This window comes from Phocoena phocoena, chromosome 1, assembly GCF_963924675.1.
Source record: "Phocoena phocoena chromosome 1, mPhoPho1.1, whole genome shotgun sequence".
Lineage (NCBI taxonomy): Eukaryota > Metazoa > Chordata > Mammalia > Artiodactyla > Phocoenidae > Phocoena > Phocoena phocoena.
Genome location: NC_089219.1, coordinates 114,035,014 through 114,055,634, shown reverse-complemented (window position 1 = coordinate 114,055,634; position 20,621 = coordinate 114,035,014). Strand labels below are relative to the sequence as shown.

The 20,621-nt window shown below is 57.0% G+C and overlaps 1 protein-coding gene across 1 annotated transcript; it reads left to right on the top strand.

Annotated features, from left to right (window-relative positions):
- Positions 1–796: 796 nt before the first annotated feature.
- On the top strand, positions 797–16,010 carry INSRR (insulin receptor related receptor). The gene is made up of 22 exons (XM_065882557.1): positions 797–881; positions 4,524–5,075; positions 6,652–6,955; positions 7,056–7,198; positions 7,412–7,556; positions 8,412–8,626; positions 8,908–9,034; positions 10,435–10,673; positions 10,886–11,053; positions 11,149–11,344; positions 11,539–11,580; positions 11,658–11,878; positions 12,118–12,254; positions 12,339–12,501; positions 12,688–12,793; positions 13,478–13,530; positions 13,714–13,943; positions 14,419–14,529; positions 14,661–14,820; positions 15,111–15,240; positions 15,373–15,507; positions 15,767–16,010. Exons 1-22 carry the CDS (start codon positions 797–799, stop codon positions 16,008–16,010), a joined length of 3,906 nt encoding a protein of 1,301 aa, XP_065738629.1.
- Positions 16,011–20,621: the final 4,611 nt, after the last annotated feature.

Below are 20,621 nucleotides of genomic sequence, written 5' to 3'. Positions count from 1 at the left end.
CCCGAGGGGCCCGGTCGCTTGCCGCCGCTCGGCCGGCAGTGCAGCCCCAATTGGGAGAAGTCCGCAGGGGCGAGGGAGGGGGGACCCACCTCAGCCGCAGCGGGGCTGGGGGGAGCTCTGTTCTTGGCCCACCATCCCCCTGTATTTTGGCCTTATTTCCCCAACAGACCTGTCCACCCCTGAGTTGTCAGGCTAAATATTTTGGCTTGGCGGGAGGGGCGGAGAGAACAGAGAGGTCCCGGCAAACCCATCCGTTCGGTCTGGGGCGGGGAGGCGGGAGCTGGGCGCGGCCCCTGCGTGCCACCCAGGGAGATACAGCGGCAGCGCGGCCAGCTGGCGCTGGGGAGCCGAGCGCGCCCGGAGGGATCCGGGGAGACTGTCCCCGGCGAGTCCCGCGCTCCCCGGGACCGCCCCCGCCCCGGGCTTCTGCTCCGCCCTCGGGGTTGACCGGCCTCTTGCGCTGCCTTTTGCTCTGCACCGTGTGACTTTCTTTCCCTGGAAGCCTCTCTGAGTCTCTTCCCGTTGCTGTCTGCATCTCTGTCCTCATCTCTCTGTCTCTGTTTTCACGCTGAGTCTCTGGCTCCAGCGGCCTGTCACCGTCTGTGTCTCTGTGGCTCTCATGACTTTTTTTCTGTCTCCTGCCATCTCTGTGTGGGATTCTTTGTCACTCTGCCCCTTCCCTTCCCCTTCCCTCTGAAGCTTGCATCTCTGTGTCCCTTAGGGCCTGTCAGGTCCTTCTCCTCCCCGGAGCCATCTGGAGAAGAGCCAGGACTGGGCACAAGGCAGGACTAAGACAATGGCAGTGCCCAGTCTGCGGCCATGGGTGGCCTGCCTGCTTGTGATCCTCCTCTCCTTGGGATTTAGCCTGGACACTCGTGAGGGTGAGTCCCCAGCACTGTCTCCTGGAGCCCCATCTCCCTTCCAGCAGACTGGGAGGCCAAACGCTGAGCTTCCAGCCAGAACACGTCTATTTACTTACTTCGACATGAAGACTGGGGTTAGGTCTCAGAAGGACTTCCCACCAGGAAGAGCATTTAGTTTCCCAGAGGTGGGCATTTTCCTCTCAGTTTCCTGGGAAATGAGAAGGACCCTGAAACAGGGATGAATAGATGTCCTCCATTCCTGCTTATGAAACAGTGATCCCAGTAAAGCCTGAATGAGAGTCAAAATGAGGGGATTAGTCTTAGAGGTCTTTTCTAGAGCCACTGAATGTTGGGAAAGGGGCCAGGATGGGAAGGGGAGCTGAAAACTAGGCACCATTAAGTAACTGAACCCATTGTGCAGACAGGAAACTGAAGCTCAGAGAATTGAGAGATCAAGATAGGCTGGGGTCCTGGGCTCCTGTCTCCAGGTTCTGTCCCATGTCCCCCACTTTGAGGGCCCATCCGCTGGGGTAGGGAGCTTCTTTTAATTAGTCCCCAGGCTAAACACTTCCCATGTGTAGGGTTTTGGGGGTTGGGACCATGTAGACGAAGTGGTCCTCATGAGGGTGCTGGGGGCTTGGCAGGGAGAGGAAAAAGTGCTGAGGGTGGAAGATTCAAAGGCGGAAGGATGAAGAGATGTCCCTTTCCCCACACCCACCATTCCCTTCCAGACTGAGGAAACTCAGGAATCCAGTTCTCTGTGCCTGCCTGAGGGGTCCCGTGATGCCCTCAGACTGGGACTTCCAGGGGCAGAACAGAGTCTCCCCTTCCTGCAGAGACAGAGGAGTGATGTGAGTGGGTTGGGGCAGGGGGTCCCCTGAAGAGTGCTAGTCACAGAGGCACTGCCTGCAAGGCATAGCCCCACCCCTGCACCCCTCGCCTCCTCCACCCCTCCCCTCCTCCACCCCTCGCCTCCTCCACCCCTCGCCTCCTCCACTGCTGTGCCAGGACAGGGCATAGCAAATGCCAGCCAGGAGCACAGTTGTCAGGACAGGAGCACGGCCCTGGGGGTAGGGGGCGGGGGAGGGCGGTGTTTGGTCAGGGGACCCAGATGTCCTGTTCCCAGTGCAGCTCTGCACACCACCATGTCCTGAAGGGAGGCAGGCAGGGGTTAACCTGTGAAGGTCGTAGATTTGTTTTTCCAAATGACTCCCATCAGGGGAGCCCTAGAGAGGCTGGGGCATGATGGGAAGTGGCATGTGGGCTCCTGAGAGAACCCCCCATCTGCCTGCAGAGCCTGATTGGCCTTTGCCTGGAGGGACTAGAAGTGTTTTCTCATTCTCCCTGTCTGTGTGTATGCATGTGTACCTGCATGTGCTCAGACACACACACACACACACACACACACATACACACACACACAGTTGCTGGGTAGAGCCAAGCACAGGGACCGTTAATGACAACAGGGACAAGGTGTGAAGTAAGCCCCAGGGAGCCAGCCTAGCCTGGCCACCCCCTTTTCACCATCAGGGAATGGGCCTGGGTATGTATGATGGGTGCCTTGTTGCTTGAGGGCTGGGTAGGAAGGGAGGGAGTGGAGGCTGGAGAGGTTAGCAGGACTTGAATGGCAAGCTGAAGGTTTCAGACCTGACTCTTCCCGAGTGGGGAACATGGAAGGTATCCTTGGGAGAAGTGAGTGCAGGGACCAGGTATCCAGCCCATTAGGAGAATGGTCCTGTGTGCCTTGGGGAAAGAAAGAAAAGGGGGGCTGGGGCCCTGCGATCCAGAGAAGCCAGACACACCCAGGTCCCCCAGGGAGGATTGGACTTGGGATCCAGATGTCCATCGATTCAACCCACAACCCCTGAGTGCCCAGTGGTTCCTGCCCTGAACTGGGCACCATGTGGGAATGCTGACTAACAAGGGTCCTACCCTTAGCAGCCTCCCTCCTTGGAGGGGGTGACAGACAGACAGAAAGCAATGTTGGGGCAATACCCCAGGTGTTCTGGTGTGGGTGCTGGACTAAGTGCAGGTGAGCCTGAAGTGATTAACTCAGAGGGCCAGGGAAGGTGGGGGCTTGACCTGAGGCTTTCAGGGCAAGAACTGAGGGTGTTGGCAGGCCAAGCAACTCTTCTGCGGCTGGAGGTATTAGCGGGGCCCAGTTTATCAATACCCTGGAATGTCAGGCTGAGGAATTTAAACTTGAACTTTTGGCAATGGGAGCGACGGAATGTCCCTTCGAGAGTAAACAGTTGCAGGGACCAGGCATCTAGCTTCCTCAGGCCTGGGAGAGAAGTGGAGTGTCTGAAGCTCAGACTACTGCTGCCCAGTCACAGATTTCATTCATTCATTCCTTCATCAAATATTTATTGAGCACCAATTTCATGCCAGGCACTATACCAGGCACCAAGGATACAGCAATGAATTACACAATGATCCCTGCCCTTCTGGAGCTTACAATAAACAAAATAAATAAGCAAATTGTATATTAGCCAGCGTTAAGCATTTGGAGAAAAATTAAGTAGGAAGGGGAGTGGGACTTTCCTGGTGGTGCCGTGGTTAAGAATCTGCCTGCCACTGCAGGGGACACGGGTTCGAGCCCTAGTCCGGGAGGATCCCACATGGCACAGAGCAACTAAGCCCGTGTGCCACAACTACTGAGCCTGCAGTCTAGAGCCCGCGAGCCGCAACTATTGAGCCCACGTGACACAACTCCTGAAGTCCGCGTGCCTAGAGCCCATGCTCCACAACAAGAGAAGCCACCACAATGAGAAGCCCATGCACCGCCAGAAGAGAAGCCCCCGCTCACCACAGCTAGAGAAAGCCCACGCAGCAGCAAAGACCCAACACAGCCAAAAATAAATAAATAAATAAATTTATTTATTACCAAAAAAAGTAGGAAGGGGAGTAGGGAGTGTTGCCATAGTAAATAGGATGGTCAGAGTAGTCCTTATTGAGAAGGTGACATCTGAGCAAAGACTTAAGAGAGGTGAGGGAGCCATTGAGAGGGAAGAGTGTTCTAGCCAGAGGGAACAGAAAGTGCAAAGACCCCAAGGCAGAAGCTTGGCTAGCTTGTTTGAGGAACAGCAACGTGGCCAGTGCGTCTGAAGAAGAGAGAGAAAGCGGGTGAAGTTGGAGAGTTGCAGGGGCCCTGTAGGCTGCGGTAAGGACTTTGGCTTTTCATCAGCTAGATGAAAGCCATTGGGGAGTTTTGAGCAGTGGAGGAAAGTGATCCAACTTGTGCGTTGTGTTTCCACTCTGGCTATAGAGTGGAAGACAGAAGAAAGAGGGGACAGGGTGGAGGTGAGGAGACTATTTAGGAAGCTATTGCTATAAAGCCAGGAGAAGATGATGGTGAAGGAAGTTCAGGTGGCCCTGGATACATTTTAAGGGTAGAGCCCACAGAGTATAGGGGTTAGACAAGGAAAGGAATCATGGAGGCTTTAGTTTTGGAGTCTGACTGCAAGAATGAAGTTGCAGTCAACTGAGAAGGGGACGTGAGTTTGGGAGGGAAGTTCAGAAGCTCACTTTTGCCCATGTTGGCTCATCTGGTGGGGATCCTCCAAGCTGCCAATGAGGCCTCTGAGGCCCGGGGAAGAGGTCACGCATGGGGTGCTTGGCCCAAACGGTACTGAGGGCTACCTGCACTTGTACCCACAGTGTGCCCCAGCCTGGACATCCGCTCAGAGGTGGCAGAGCTGCGTCGACTGGAAAACTGCAGCGTGGTGGAGGGCCACCTGCAGATCCTACTCATGTTCACGGCCACCGGCGAGGACTTCCATGGCCTCAGCTTCCCACGCCTCATTCAGGTCACCGACTACCTGCTGCTCTTCCGTGTCTATGGCCTGGAGAGCCTGCGTGACCTCTTCCCCAACCTAGCGGTCATCCGCGGTGCCCGCCTCTTCCTGGGCTACGCGCTGGTCATCTTCGAGATGCCGCACCTGCGGGACGTGGGGCTGCCAGCGCTGGGGGCCGTGCTGAGTGGGGCTGTGCGCGTGGAGAAGAACCAGGAGCTCTGCCACCTCTCCACCATTGACTGGGGCCTGCTGCAGCCTTCACCTGGCGCCAACCATATTGTGGGCAACAAGCTGGGCGAGGAGTGTCCCGACGTGTGCCCTGGCGTGCTGGGCGCCACTGGCGAGCCCTGTGCCAGGACCACCTTCAGCGGGCACACCGACTACAGGTGCTGGACCTCCAGCCACTGCCAGAGAGGTGGGCACTGGCACAGAACATGACTGGGGGCACAGAGGGGGCAGGGTCAAATGGGGCTGGCTGGCCATAAGATGGTATGGGTAAGTACTTTGCCGACACTATTTATTTTAATCCCCACTCATCCTATGAGGGAGGTGCTGTTGCTATTCCAGTTTTGCAGATGAGGAAACTGAGGCTCAGAAAAGTTAAACAACTGATGTAGCATAAGGCAGTCAAGGGGTGGGCACAAGACAGCATCAGGTAGTTACGGAGAGACAGTAAAAGATAGGTATAAGTTGGACGTGGTGAGGAGGGGAAGGGTGGCATGAATGGATACAAGTCAGTACACAGCAGCAGTATGGGGCAGTGGACAAGAGCAAAGCCGACTGGCCTGTGTCTGACTCTCGGCTCTACTACTTACCAGCTATGTTATTTAGCTAATCTGTACCTCAGTTTCCTCATCTGTAAAACGATCAGAGCATTGTGATGAAGAGCGAGCTATTCTGTAAAACATTAGAGCAGTGCCTGGGCCATGTTCACAGTTCTATGCTTCTGATGAAAATGGCCTCAGCACAGGCTGGCAGTATTGAAATGGGAAGGTCGGGAGCTGGGTGGAAGGAGAAAGGAGGAGGTGACAGATGAATGACAGGGCAGGTGAGGACAAATAATGTGACGTGGGATCTTCTTTAGGAGGTAAGGTACATGGAGGGGAAACAGAAGGAAAGAGTGGAGAAAAGGAGGAGTGGAATAAGGAGGGGATGGTTGGAGGAGGAAGTGAAAGTTATAGGGGAGGGAAAGAAGACCTTCAGAGACTGGAAGCAGATCTGGGGTCCCCAAGCTGAGGCTCTTGCCACGCAGCTCCTGGAGGTCAGCTCCCCTCACCCCAATGCCTCAGCGTGAGGGCAGAAGAGTAACCAGATCCCTGCTGTATCCACTGGGCCCCACCTCCCCAATATCTCCCTGTTGGCTGTAAACACAGCTGCTGCGTGTCCTCTCTCTGTATAGTGTCAACACGCCCTGGCTGACCCTTGCCACACGCATCGCTCCCACAGACATCCAGCTGCCACTGTGCAGGGTAGCCAGGCCGTTGGCACCTGGCCGCAAACCCATCCACATCTGCTTGGGACCACCTCCCACCCAGGGCAGAGCGCTGAAGAGGGAGGAAGTATGGGCAGGGGCATGGGTCAAACGACCAGGGACGGCCCCTCCTTCTACACACTCCCAGACCCACCTTGCCCTGGACCTCACTCCTCAGGAGAAGCTGACTTGTTCACCTTGGCCCCATGCCTGGCAATGATCTGGGCACTAGGCCTAGACAGGACAGCAGGCTGGGGAGCAGCAGCCCTGATAGACAAGGTCACTGCTTGGTCCTGAGCTCTGACACCCCTGACTAGGCACTGTGGGAGGTGAGGAGTCACAGAGAGGGGCCACGGTCCCTATCTTCAAGAGCCCCCGTCTGCAGAAAACAGAGTCGGCAACCGGTGTCATCTGAGCTGGAGGGATTTGGGTGCAGACTAAGAGTGTTAGCCCAGGAGGAGGGGGTGGAGCTAGGACCAAGGAGGCATGGGTAAGGTCTAATGCAGCATTCTGCCCACAGTGTGCCCTTGTCCCCGTGGGCTGGCCTGCACCGTTAGGGGTGAGTGCTGCCACACTGAATGCCTGGGAGGCTGCAGCCGGCCAGAAGACCCCCATGCCTGTGTCGCCTGCCGTCACCTCTACTTCCAGGGTGCCTGCCACAGGGCGTGCCCTCCAGGCACCTACCAGCATGAGTCCTGGCGCTGCGTCACGGCGGAGCACTGTGCCAGCCTGCGCTCTGTGCCTGGCCGCGCCTCCACCTTTGGCATCCACCAGGGTAGTTGCCTGGCCCAGTGCCCTCCAGGCTTCACCCGTAATGACAGCAGGTGAGTGTCAGGTGGGCGGGGGGGGGGGGCACCCTTGGAGCAGTGAGGAGGCCCACACTGGTCCAGGGCTCATGCCGCATCCTCTGCTTGCCCCTACTAGCATATTCTGCCACAAATGCGAGGGGCTATGCCCCAAAGAGTGCAAAGTGGGCACCAAGACCATCGACTCTGTCCAGGCAGCCCAGGATCTGGTGGGCTGCACCCACGTGGAAGGGAGCCTCATCCTCAATCTTCGTCAAGGCTGTTAGTGCCTTCCTCAGGACCATACCTCTCCTCCTGGCCACACCCTTCCTCCAGGCCACACCCCTTACAATGATCCAGCTAAAGCACCGCTTTCCACCATCCTGGGTCCCAGCCCTGAGGGCCCCCTTCCCTTGGCCCCCATTCAGCTCCCCCCTCCCAATGGAACCATCACTTTCCTTGCCCCTGCTCCAGCCCTGTCTTCCCCATTCCCAGATAACCTGGAGCTGGAGCTGCAGCGCAGCCTGGGACTGGTAGAGACCATCACTGGCTTCCTCAAAATCAAGCACTCCTTTGCCCTCGTGTCCCTAGGCTTTTTCAAGAACCTCAAACTAATCCGGGGGGACACCATGGTGGATGGGTAAGGGGTCAGAAATAGTTCCTTCTGTCTCATCTCCTCCCCAACACTCCCAGAACTGTGGTGAAGAGTATGGGAACCAGCTCTGCTACTTACGAGCTGTGTGACTCTGGGTAGGTTACTTAACTTCTCTGGTCCTCAACTTTCTCATCTGTGAAATGGGGTTAATATAACTCTACTTATTTCTTAGGGCTGTTGTGAATATTACTTAAGTTGTTATGTATAAAGCACTTAAAACAGAGCCTGAAACAAAGTATATATTACTACATAAAATTATAGTTACATATAACTCTATATGTATTGGCTATAATTGCTATCATCTGATCCTCTTAGCTGCAGAGCAAGACTGCCTGGGTTTGAAACCCATTCCTACCTTTACCAGTCGAGGCCTACCCTTAATGTAGCCAGGATTTTTCGAAATAATGTTTTAAATTACCATCCAGCCAAGTGGTTTCTCATGTACCCCCAGGGGTGCCCCCACTCCAGCTGGAGAGGCATAGCCCCAGGCTGAGTCCCACTCCTCCCTGTGTCCCCAAAGCCAGGACAGAGCCTGGCACGTAGCAGGTGCTCAATTAATGTGAGATGAGGGAAGGAGGGAGGCAGAAAAACAGTTGACCCCATTTCACTGATGAGGAAAACACAGAGTGTGGGTGACTTGCCGGACCTCACATTTCTGGTCAGTGGCACCGAGTGGGTGTGTACGAATGCCCCGTGTGTACTGGTGTGAGTGGGCTGCTGTGTGCCGCTCCTTCCCTGTGCCCCCAGTGCAGCCCCTTCAGGAAGAACCCGTAAGACACCCCCTTCCTCACCCCTTGCCCCCACTGGCCGTGCAGAGCAAGGTTCCCTGGCCTCCCCCAGGAACTACACTCTGTACGTGCTGGACAACCAGAACCTGCAACAGCTGGGCTCCTGGGTGGCTGCGGGGCTCACCATTCCCGTGGGCAAGATATACTTCGCCTTCAACCCACGCCTCTGCTTGGAACACATCTACCGCTTGGAGGAGGTGACTGGCACGAAGGGACGGCAAAACAAGGCAGAGATCAATCCCCGCACCAACGGAGACCGAGCTGCCTGTGAGGCCCAATACCCCAACCCCTGGCACCCTGGCAGTGAGAGATGTGACCCCAAGGAACACCCAGACGCACGCACACGCTGACTTTCACACACACTGAAATACACCAGACATGCTCCCGGGTGGAAGGGGACGCTTGAAGGGGACAATGTGATCACTTCTCTTCAGAGGCCACGTTGGGGGTGGGATGCTGCGGCGTCAGGGTGGGGGTTGGGAGTAGGCGGCTCAAGCAGGTGCTCTCAACACGGTCAAGAGCAAGTGTTCGCCCTTCACCCTGAACAGGCCAGACACGCACCCTGCGCTTCGTGTCCAACGTGACGGAGGCCGACCGTATCTTGCTGCGCTGGGAGCGCTTCGAGCCGCTGGAGGCTCGCGACCTACTCAGCTTCATCGTGTACTACAAGGAGTCGTGAGTGGCGGGGGCGGGGCCAGAGTGGGTGGGGCCAGAGCGGGGGCGGGACCAGGGCCAGAGCGGGCCGGGGTCAGAGCCCGACCACGTCAGTTTGTTCACGACCGCAGGCAGGTGAGGGCAGAGCCCCGGGGTGGGGGCTGTGGAGAGCCAGCAAGCCAGGACCCCAGAGTCGTACTCCCTCGTAGGGCCCACGTCTGGCTCTCTCCTCTCACCTTCTTCATCCCTTCGTGCCTCAGTTTCACCTTAACCAGTGATGAGGAGAGGACAATCAGGATTTCTGAAAGCCCAGGAGAGGCGCCCTGCTGGGAAGGCCTGGATAATTAAACTTCACTTCACTAGGCTAATGTTTTGTACCGACAGCAGCGGTTTGGGAAGTACCCACTAATTTGGTCAGTGTTATGCATATCCTTGCCAGCATTTCATTAAAGTCTGAGGAAGGGAGGGAGCAGGGACAACCAAGGACCAGCTGCTCTTTTCTTTGGAGGGAATGTACTGACCATAGCAGGATGGATAGTGGTTAGACCACAGGAAGAACTTCTCCAAAAGCATGGCTAGGGATCAAAAATAGAACTCTTTAGAGGAGAGAGATGGATTTGGGAAGGCAAGCTGGGAGAGCAGGAGTGAGGAGTACTAACCCTCTGTGGTAGATAGAAGATGGGAGCCACCTGGTTTGGAATCATTTCCTGTGAATTAAAATGGAGAGATCTTAGTTGCCCACTAGCACAGGGCCTGGCCTGGGAGGAAGGGAGAAAAACTAATGGTGGGAGGCCTGCTCACAGGGCCAAGGCTCTCCTAGGCCTCAGTGGAAGATGAAGGACTCTAGCACGAGGAGCTGGAGAGTTTGTTAAATACAGATTCCTGGGCCCCGCTCCCACAGATTCTGATTCCATTAGTCCTGGGCAGGGCCCATAAATCTGCATTTCTAACAAGCTTCAGCATTCAGGTAATGCTGAATCTTCTGGGCCATGGACCGCACGTTAAGGAATGCTAACGTGGACTGCAATGTAAAGCCCCGACCTCCCACCCCTACCCACCGGTTGTACAGCTCACATTCTGCAGGACTATACACCACTGCCTTTGGACTCAAAGGGCAAAGAATCTTCGAGGTCTTTCAGGAAATTCCCCTAGCATCTGCCTTGCGGTGTGGCTATGGCTGTGCTCCCTTAGAGATATACTGGGGATCCTGGCTCAATTCCAGCTCCGAGCAGACCCACTCAGTGAGTGTGTCATGTCCACAAGGCACCTGCCCCAAAGGGCAGACCCACACCTGCTTCTGAATGCCCTCATACTGGAAGAAGCATGACAATGACAGTCTTGGAGTGATTCAGAGAGGAGGGGGTGCTAGAAACCGGGGTTGGGGCTGAGCTGCCCCTCATCTCTAGGGATGGGGTGTTCAGCCCATTCCAGAATGCCACAGAGCATGTAGGTCCAGATGCATGTGGGGCCCAGAGCTGGAACCTACTGGACGTGGAACTGCCCCTAAGCCGCACCCAGGAGCCAGGTGTGACCCTAGCCCCGCTGAAGCCCTGGACACAGTACGCAGTGTTTGTGCGGGCCATCACGCTGACCACTGAAGAGGACAGCCCCCACCAAGGAGCCCAAAGCCCCATCATCTACCTCCGAACCTTACCTGCAGGTAGGCTGAAGCCTTTGAAGGGGGTTTGGAGCTAAATGCCTGGGTCCTAGTGAGAATGGGGGAACCCAAGCACCAGAAATAGAGAAGCTGGGTCACTGAACACCGGGCCTATAGAGGCTGGGAGGCTGGACCTCAAGAGAAGGGCCCATAACCAGACAGTATTTGAAAGGGGGATCTGCAGCCCCTCAGTTGTACCCTACTCACACCCCCAGCACCCACAGTGCCCCAGGACGTCATCTCCACGTCCAATTCCTCCTCCCACCTGCTGGTGCGCTGGAAGCCACCGACCCAGCGCAACGGAAACATCACCTACTACCTGGTGCTGTGGCAACGCCTGGCAGAGGACAGCGACCTCTACCTCAATGACTACTGCCACCGCGGTGCGCAAGGAGGAGGCGCGGACCGGAGGGGTTGGGGCGTCGGGCCGCGGGCGCTGCCAGTCTAACTCTTTCCTTCGCCGCCGCCGCCGCACCAGGCTTGAGGCTGCCCACCAGCAACAACGAGCCCCGCTTCGACCGCGAAGACGGGGAGCTCGAGGCCGACAGGGAGCCTGGCTGCTGCCCTTGCCAGCACCCACCTCCTGGGCAGGTCCTGCCACCGCTGGAGGCACAGGAGGCCTCCTTCCAGAAGAAGTTTGAAAACTTTCTACACAACGCCATCACCATCCCCAAGTGCGTCTCGGCACGAGAGAGCCGGGAGGCCAGGGTGTTGACGAGCGGGGTCTGCGGGGCGGCGGGGGCGGGGGGGGCGGGGCCTGGGTTGTGGGTGGGGTTGGGAGGCGGTCCGCCGTTGCAGAGGGCACTGGGGCGCCTTCCAGGCGGGCCTGACAGGGCCCACCCCACCCCCGATCCCCCGGTCTCCCCAGATCCCCTTGGAAGGTGACGTCCATCAATAAGAGCCCTCAAAGGTGAGCGGGGGCGGAGCAGGGGCCGAGAGACGTGGCTCCCGGGACCAGGGCCTGGCTCTGACTCGCGCCCTCCCTAGGGACTCAGGGAGGCACCGCCGGGCAGCCGGGGCCCTCCGGCTTGGGGGGAACAGCTCGGATTTCGAGATCCAGGAGGACAAAGTGCCCCGGGAGCGAGCGGTGCTGAAGGGCCTGCGCCACTTCACAGAGTACCGGATCGACATCCATGCCTGCAACCACGCGGCGCACACTGTGGGCTGCAGCGCTGCCACCTTCGTCTTTGCACGTACCATGCCCCACAGTAGGTGACCCCCCCCCAGCTCTACCCCGCCCACACACCGACCCCAAGGACCCTAACCAATTAGTGCTCCAACCAGCCAGTTTGACCTCCCGCCAACCTCAGGACCGCAGTTTGCTCAACCTTTCCAGTCCCCATAATCCCAGCGTTTCCTCAAACCTCCCAGTTTAGCGCCCTTGGGTTTGAACATGAAGGTGAGAGGAAATACTTGTGGCCGGGCTGCCTGATGCCCTCTCCCGCAGGAGAGGCTGATGGCATCCCAGGGAAGGTGGCCTGGGAGGCAGCCAGTAAGAGCAGTGTTCTCCTACGCTGGCTCGAGCCACCAGACCCCAACGGACTCATTCTCAAGTACGAAATCAAGTACCGCCGCTTGGGAGAGGTAGGTACCCCAGGAAACACCCTAACCTAGCCCCAATTTGTACCTCCATCCTCTTCCCAGCCGGCTCTTCTGTGTTGCCCTCAGGAGGCCACAGTGCTGTGTGTGTCCCGCCTGCGATATGCCAAGTTTGGGGGCGTCCACCTGGCCCTGCTGCCTCCTGGAAACTACTCTGCCAGAGTTCGGGCAACCTCCCTGGCTGGCAATGGCTCCTGGACAGACGGTGTCGCTTTCTACATCCCTGGCCCAGGTGTGCAGAGCCGCTGTCCCAGACCTGTACTCCCAAACAGCCCCACCTGGGTCCCCAGCCACATCTCCCATTGTGGAAACCACAGGCCCCTCCACCCCATCCCTCCCCCATCCTCACCTCCCATTGTGGAAAGAGGAGTGTCCTCTACCCTCTGACTTCTCCATCTTTGACCCTTCTGGCCACCAGAGGAGGAAGACTCCGGGGGGCTGCGCGTCCTTCTCACTGTCACCCCCGTGGGCCTCATGCTACTCATCATTCTTGCTGCCCTCGGTTTCTTCTACAGCAAGAAGAGGTGATTGGTTCCCAACCCCCTTCTTCCCTGAGCCCTCATCATAAGGTCAGTGCAATCAGAGGGTAGTAGATGAGACAGCAGAAAGGAATTCCTTAGCAGCAGTAACTCTTCCCCTGGGGGCGGCATGGAGGAAAGAGACATACCTTTCAGTTAGGGGGACCAACTTGTCCACGTTTGCCTGGGACTTTCCTGATTTTGCTAGTGAAAGTCCCAAATCCTGGGAAACCCCTCAGTCTGGGCATACTGGGTCTGTTGGTCACCATACTCTTAGCCTGAGAACTAATGAAACTGGTCCTATCATAGCAGGGGGAGAAGCAGGAGACCTCAGGATGTGTCCTGGGATCCTGGGATTCTTGATGTCAGATCCCCCTAGGGCTGGATATGAGAGGGAACTGAGGGCAGGACTTTGATTAGCTGGGTTCTGAGGACTAGCTGAGCAGACAGCAGCTTCTCTACTTCTGTCCTCCCTTTTCCCAGCCTGTCAGATCCCAGATCCCAGGACTAGGACCAAGACTAGCTTGGAAAGTGCTTGGTGTTCCCCAGGCAGGGGTCACCCTGATCAGAGCTAGGGGTTATGATCAGCAACTTCCTTCCTCCTTGGAATGTCCCCCTTCCTTGTCCTCTGACATTGCTTCTTCCTTCCCGAGGACCCTTCCAGCCTGACCCTCTCACCTCCCATTGCAGAAACAGCACGCTGTATACCTCTGTGAATCCGGAGTACTTCAGTGCCTCTCATAGTAGGTCTGGGGGTGGCTGGACGGGTGGTGTGGGAAAGGGAGACAGGAGGGGAGAAGAGGCAGACTTCCAGACCATCTTGGAGAAGGCAGCCTTGGGACCCGAGCCCTTCAGAAGAGAAGAGAAGTGGGTGGAGGTGTGGCAGAGAGCAGTACCCTTGCCTTGTGACTCCCACTTCCTCTCAGTGTACATCCCTGATGAGTGGGAGGTGCCTCGGGAGCAGATCTCCATAATCCGGGAACTGGGCCAGGGCTCTTTTGGGATGGTATACGAGGGGCTGGCACAAGGACTTGAGGTTGGAGAGGAGCTCACGCCCGTGGCCCTGAAGACGGTGAATGAGCTGGCCAGCCCACGAGAACGCATTGAGTTCCTCAAGGAAGCCTCTGTCATGAAGGCATTCAAGTGTCACCATGTGGTAAGGGAGGGTCAAGGGCATTGTCAGGGTCAAAATTAGGGTGAAGTTCATGTGGTAAGAGGGAAAAGATCAGAGATGATTTCAGGGCACCATCAAGTTCAGGGTTGGGCCTGTGGTTAGGATCCTAATTGGGGTAAAGCTCATGGCTGGGGTTAGAGTCGAAACAGGGTCATCATAGGGCCATGGTAGGATCATGGCTAGGGCTGAAATCAGTCCTGGTGGAAGTCAATACTGAGTGTTCACATCATTATTCGGATCATGGTCAGAGTTGGTTCAATCATGAAGATTGGGATGATAGATCGATTAAGGTCATGGGTTAGCGTCAGGGTCATTGTTAGGTCAAGATTAGGGTTATGGTCATGGTTGGGGTTAGGAGGGTTGGTGTCTGGGTCAGCTGTGAGAGCAGAACAAGGTTTTGGCCAGGGAGATCAAGGGAGCTGGGTAGAGCTGCAACCAGGCTCTTTATCCATCCCAGGTACGTCTCCTGGGTGTGGTGTCTCAGGGCCAGCCAACTCTGGTCATCATGGAGTTAATGACCCGAGGGGACCTCAAGAGCCATCTTCGATCCTTGCGGCCTGAGGCAGAGGTAGGGACCAGGAAGATCCTGGGTGAGGGGCTGGGGAGTTAGAGAGGACTTGGGCACAGCTGTAGGGGTAATCACTGGGCAGGAGTCCAGCCTCAAGCTCCTACTTCACTAGCCCCCTCTCTTGGCTCTAGAACAACCCTGGGCTCCCTCAGCCAGCACTGGGAGATATGATCCAGATGGCTGGTGAGATCGCAGATGGCATGGCCTACCTCGCTGCCAACAAGTTTGTGCACCGAGACCTGGCGGCCCGAAACTGCATGGTGTCCCAGGACTTCACTGTCAAGATCGGGGGTACAGAGGGGGCCAGGCGGGTGGGGGCAGCCTGGGTAGAGTGACTCCCCCTAAGCGAGGCTTGAGGAGACCCAGGCCTGTCCCACAGCTCTGTCCCTGATAGCCCCCCACCCTGGATCTCAGTCTCCTCATCCGAGAGCAGCAGGATTTGGATGGGATGATCTCTGAGGTCCTTTGAGCCCTCACATTCCAGGATTCTTGGAGGTGGAGAGGGTTGGGAGAGGTATTCCTGGGGCAGGAGCTGGTGAATGGCTCTGCTCCCCCACACCCCGTCTACCCTCACTTTCCAGACTTCGGGATGACTCGAGATGTGTATGAGACAGACTATTACCGCAAGGGCGGGAAGGGGCTGCTGCCTGTGCGCTGGATGGCCCCTGAGTCCCTCAAAGATGGAATCTTCACCACCCACTCGGATGTCTGGTGGGGCCTGGCTGGAGCAGAGGGCTCAGGGGGTGTGGAGGCAGGGCCTTGGGAGAGGCCTGGGTGCACTCCTTAGGGTGCGCTGAGCTGCATTAAGGGTGCTGGGCTCAGGCCCTCCTCCGCGTCCTCCAGGTCATTTGGCGTGGTGCTCTGGGAGATTGTGACCCTGGCTGAACAACCCTACCAGGGCCTATCCAATGAGCAGGTGCTCAAGTTCGTCATGGATGGCGGGGTCCTAGAGGAGCTGGAGAGCTGTCCCGTTCAGCTGTGAGTCACCCCAGTCTGCCCTGCCTATTCCTATCCCACCCCCGTGAGTCTGGCCCACCTCCTCTGATGCTTTTACTTGCACTGATCCCCAGCTCTGAGCCCTCCAACTCAAAATCCCCACTACAACCCCCATTTACTCCCCTGTGACCCTCTCAGACATAATCCCCCATGACCCCCCCTACAATCACACTGATTGACCTTCTCAGTGCAGGAGGCAGGACGTGTGCACCCCTCTGACACTGCCCCCCACCTCCACCAGGCAGGAGCTGATGCACCGCTGCTGGCAGCAGAACCCGCGCCTGCGCCCAACTTTTACCCACATCCTGGACAGCATACAGGAAGAGCTGCGGCCCTCATTCCGCCTCCTTTCCTTCTATTACAGCCCAGAGTGCCGGGGGGCCCGGGCCTCACTGCTGCCCACAGATGCAGAGCCCGACTCCCTGCCAACCCCTAAAGGGGCTTCCTCAGACTTCAGCCCCCAAAATGGGGGTCCAGGGCACTGAGGGGCACCCCATTCCCTGGCTGGTTGGCCTCCCATGGGCAGAGAGGAAGGGACCTGACCTTTGCAGCCGTGAGATGCTGAGACAGGGCAGGGGGTAGCCGAGGGGGGCACAGAGAGCAGGAGCAGGACAGATCGGGGGTGACGGGGAGAGCAGAGCAGAGTCACGGCAGGACAGATCTTCTCAGGAATCTGATCCTCCATGAGGAAGTAATCAAGGCCACAACAGAAGTGGAGGTTAGACCAAGGACAAGACATCCTGCCCTCTGAGTGAGAGAGCCTACTCAGACTAGGAAGAGAGACCTGCCCGCCCCAGAGGCAGCGTCTGGGGAACCCCACCCTCGGCTTTGGAGCTCCCGTGGGCATCTGGGGCCACCAGCGCGTTTCGAAACCAGATGAGCAACCAGAATCGGGGCTGGAACCCTCTCTGTCTGTGTTTGGGAGGCTGGGTTTGGGCATCCACGTGACTGCTCCTCTCACCTCCTCCCCTCCACCCCGTTCCGCAGGGGTTGTGAGAAGAACCCAGGGACCCGGGCAAGTGGGTTCCCAGCCTGGCCTGGAGGCCTGCCCTCACCCCACTTCCTCTCCTTTGCCATACCCAAAGACCCCAAGCTTGGTGCTCCCCCTTCCTCTTCTCCAGGGCGTTCCCTTGGGGCAGATTCACCCCTTCTCCCAGTCCTTTCCCCCTCAATCCCCCTCCTACCCTTGGATTATTAAGGCTTTAATAGCCTTGCTTCCTCCCTGCCCTCACTTCTGCCCCCCACCCCTGCCTCTCATGGGAAGACTGGAGAAGGCACAATAAAGGCCGAGGTCTGTTTATACCCTGGTCCGGGGCAGCCCATTATCTCTCCATCTATATGGTGTTAACACTGGATGAACTTCCTCCCTCCCTCCTTGGGGACTTGAGGTGGTGACCCTGAGGCAGTGATATAGGATAAATACACTGCTGTCAAACACCACCTCCGTGAGGACTGAGCAGCCAGGGTTGCCATGGCAGTGAAGCAGGACCGTCCTGCTATTATCTGCAGCTCGGGTGGCCAGAAGTGGTGGAGCCCGGCAGGGAAACCTTCGTATCTGGCCTCCCAGCCTCACCAACCCGTCCCCTACACCTCATCCCTCCGTATTTCCACTGGGTAGACATTTCCTGGGGTATCACAGGACAGACTTGAAGTGAGCAGAACTTGGGGTGGGGGAGGGGTACTGATGACATCACCAGTCCGTGCTGGATGCCCCCCAGGCAAGGCAGGGGACACACGTCAGAGCAGAGTCTGTGTGTCTGGCTCCCTACTGTTATTCCATCCCAGGAGCAGAGATGCCCCGGAGGCAGGTTAAAGGAGCACATGGGAGTCTGTTTCCAGGCTCTTATGCCAGTGCCATCAGGGCATTCGAAGGGGAGGAGCTGCAGATGAACGACTTAAATCCTTGGTGAAGGGGGTGGTAGCAGAAGGGGCTGGGCCTGGCTCAAGGCCTTTTCGCATCCTGTATCAGCGTTTCCTGCATCCAGGTCCTCAGGGCCAGAGCTCCCATGCTGCCACACGCAGGGGTTCTGCGGAGGTTTATACTTCTAAGCGTATAAACTTATACTTGCTCACTCCAGCACCCGTCCGGAAAACCACAGCTCCTTAAGGCATGAGCGGAGTATGCATGAGTCTGTGCGAGGCCGTCTCTATGCTAACCACAACTCAGACACTATCCTGTTAGGGTCCAGGTGGGCAGCAAGGACCACGTGTCCCACCGCACGCGCCCCTGCCCTTCCCTGTCCCTGCCTGTCATTGCTAGCTAAGGCAACAGTGACCCCTAATGGTTGCTGGCGGAACCACAGCTTAGGGAAAAAAGAGTGGGGAAGGTTGTTCTCTCCTCCCCTCCCTGAGTGGCTGGTGTCAGGCCACCAGCGAGTACAAGGGAGGAGAGACTCCACACATAAGCCCTGGATCTGAGACCCACACACTCGCACAGCAGACAGGCACACCTGCACTTGCACAGGCCCAGAGGGCAGCACTGGGGTCAAGTCCTCTCCCCACCACCCATGTCCCCTAACCTCCACAGGATGGGACATTGCGTGCTTAGGAAGCGCTGGGCATGTGGATGTGGAAGGGCTTAAAGAAGGGATTGGGAGTTGAAGAAAAGAGGGCTTCAGAAAAACACTGCCTGTGCTTCACCTCCAAAGATGGGCAGGTGGTGACTGGCCCAAAAGAACATTTTGGAGAAAGATGTAGGGATGCCGGAAGACAAACTCTACTGCCATCTATGTCCTAGAAAAAAAGTGGATGTACATTGTAAATCAACTATACTCCAATAAAGTTAAAGAAAAAAAAGTAGATGTAATAAGGTAGCAAGAAAGATGGTGGTTAGACTTCAGAAGGGACTTCCCAACTATATAGAGAAGCTTTGTGGAGGGAAGAAGTGTCCTCTCTCAGAGACAGCTAAATACAGACAACAGGTTGGCCCGGGGAAGGAGAGTGACGGACACCTACCACAGAGGCAGAAGGATGAGGGCAGTGACTAAAATAATCCAGAAACAACTTTCTTGATTTCCTCCTCCCCCCCACACCCCGATTCAGACAGAAGTCCAGAAAAAATAACCTGCAGCTGGCTAGGAAGGGTAGGAAATGGTGTGGAAACAGATTAGCATTCAAAGAATTACATGTTTACCATCTACCCCCTTGGAACTGTTCTTGTGCCCTCTCGTCAAGTCCCCCACCTGGGCAAAGGGATGCTGGAGGCTCTAGGTCTCATGTCCCACCCCCTCCCAGCTCAGGAGCAACTGATGCATCTTTGTGGGGAAGAGATTGGAGTCCTCCATAGCGAGAGGCCCAAAGGCCTGGGGCAGGAGGGTTCGAGGTCAAGTGGTCCGGGGTCAGGTGAGCTGTGCCACTGGACCAGGCCTTGGTTGAGGCAGGACAAATAGGGGTGTTCACAGTTCCTCTTCCTCTAGGCTCTGGGTACAGAACAGAAGGCTGCAGCCAGGGTGGCTCCTGGCTATCATCACGTAGGAGGAAGAGCAGGTACGAAGACAGGAGAGGTCAGCGTGCTGCTCCTGGGTCAGCCCCACAGCCTCATACTCCCTCCGAGTCCCAGGGAGTTTGGATGGCGGGGCACCAGGTCTTAGATGCCCAGCCAGGGCGCAAACCTGGAGTAGAAACTTGGACCTTCCCCTTGGCCTAGTGTCAACAATGCTGTGGAAGCCCCTCCCCTGGTCCAGGAGTTGTTTGTCATCTTCTCCAACCTTAGCTGAGGTGAAGGACAAGGGAGATGTTAGTCACAGCCATTACCCCACAGCAAGGGTCTTCCTCCTTCCAGCAAGAGGCTTCAATGCCCAACTCCTCAGGCCACCAGTGCCCGCCCCCAGGGGCACAAAGGAGAGTTTGGGGGTCCTCTCATCCCTGTGAGGCCGATGGGCAGTGTGCTGGCACCTCCTACCCACTCCGGACCTTTGCCCAGGAGTCAGAGGGCCTGAACACCTGGGGCTTCTTCCGGCTGCCTTCCATGAACAGGAGCCCCTCTGGGTCACTCATCTAAAGGCACGACTAGTGAGTGGACACTAGGGTGACACTATCTGTCCCTGGAGAGAGTGAGGGAAGTGACACTGAATGTGCGAACTCAGGAATCCAGGCTGTTGGGGTTGGGTTGGAGCCAGAAGGGAGGGCATTTGGTGAGCCCCTGGGCATGTGATCAGGAGCTTGAGATCAAGTGCTCAGGTACCCCTGATGCCTGGCTGAAGGAAGGGTCTCAAAGGGGCCACACAGCTAAGAGTTTTGATGTCCTCGCTGTGGAAAGGAGGCCTAAGGGCCATGCGGCAGGCGTTCAGGGTGGGTGTGGTGAGGGGTGGAGTGCCCCCTGGGCCCGAATATCTGGGTTACCCAAACTCAGGGGCACTTGCCCTTCTCCAAAGCCAGGAGAGGTAGCTCCCTGCCCAGGATGGTAGCTGGCTGAGTAGATACTCCAGCTCAGCTTCCTCATCTGGTCCTGGGAAGGCAGAACATCTGAAGAGTTTGGTGTCTTGGACTGAGCAGGCCAGGAGCTCCTCTTCCCATCTTCCCTTCCACCACAGAGGGGAGATGGGGCCGCCAGTCAGGATGGGGGTGGGCAGAGGGAGGCACTCCCAGGATAAAGATGTCAACTGAAATCCTAGGACAAAGAAGGAGGGGCACAAGACATTCCCTCCTGTCTCTCTCCCCGCCCCCAGTGGCTGCAGCTCTCAAGCACCAGGGACGTTGTCAGATGTCAGGCAGAGGGAGGACAGGAAAGGATGGGGATGCTGGGGAGGTAGTGAGGAGGGACAAACAGGCAGAGGAAGGGGGTGTGGGAGAGGAGCCCCAGAGAGGCAGGGAGACAGGAGTTCAGAACCCCTCTTCACACATGCACTGGAGGCTCTGAGGACACCCCAGCCTGTCCCTTAGCTCTCTGTGGGTCTGGCCCCCACCCATCCCCACTCATGAGCAACAACAGGGAAACTCTGTGCTTGGTTGTATCTGGAGATGAAGAGGGGTCACATCCTGAGGGAGCAGAGGGTCACGCAGGTTCCCACCCTCTCAGGTTGTGTCAAGCTGGTCCTCAAGCAGAATTGGACAGGAGAGGGGAAGTGGGCAGAGGTGCAGGGGGAGAGAGGGGAAGG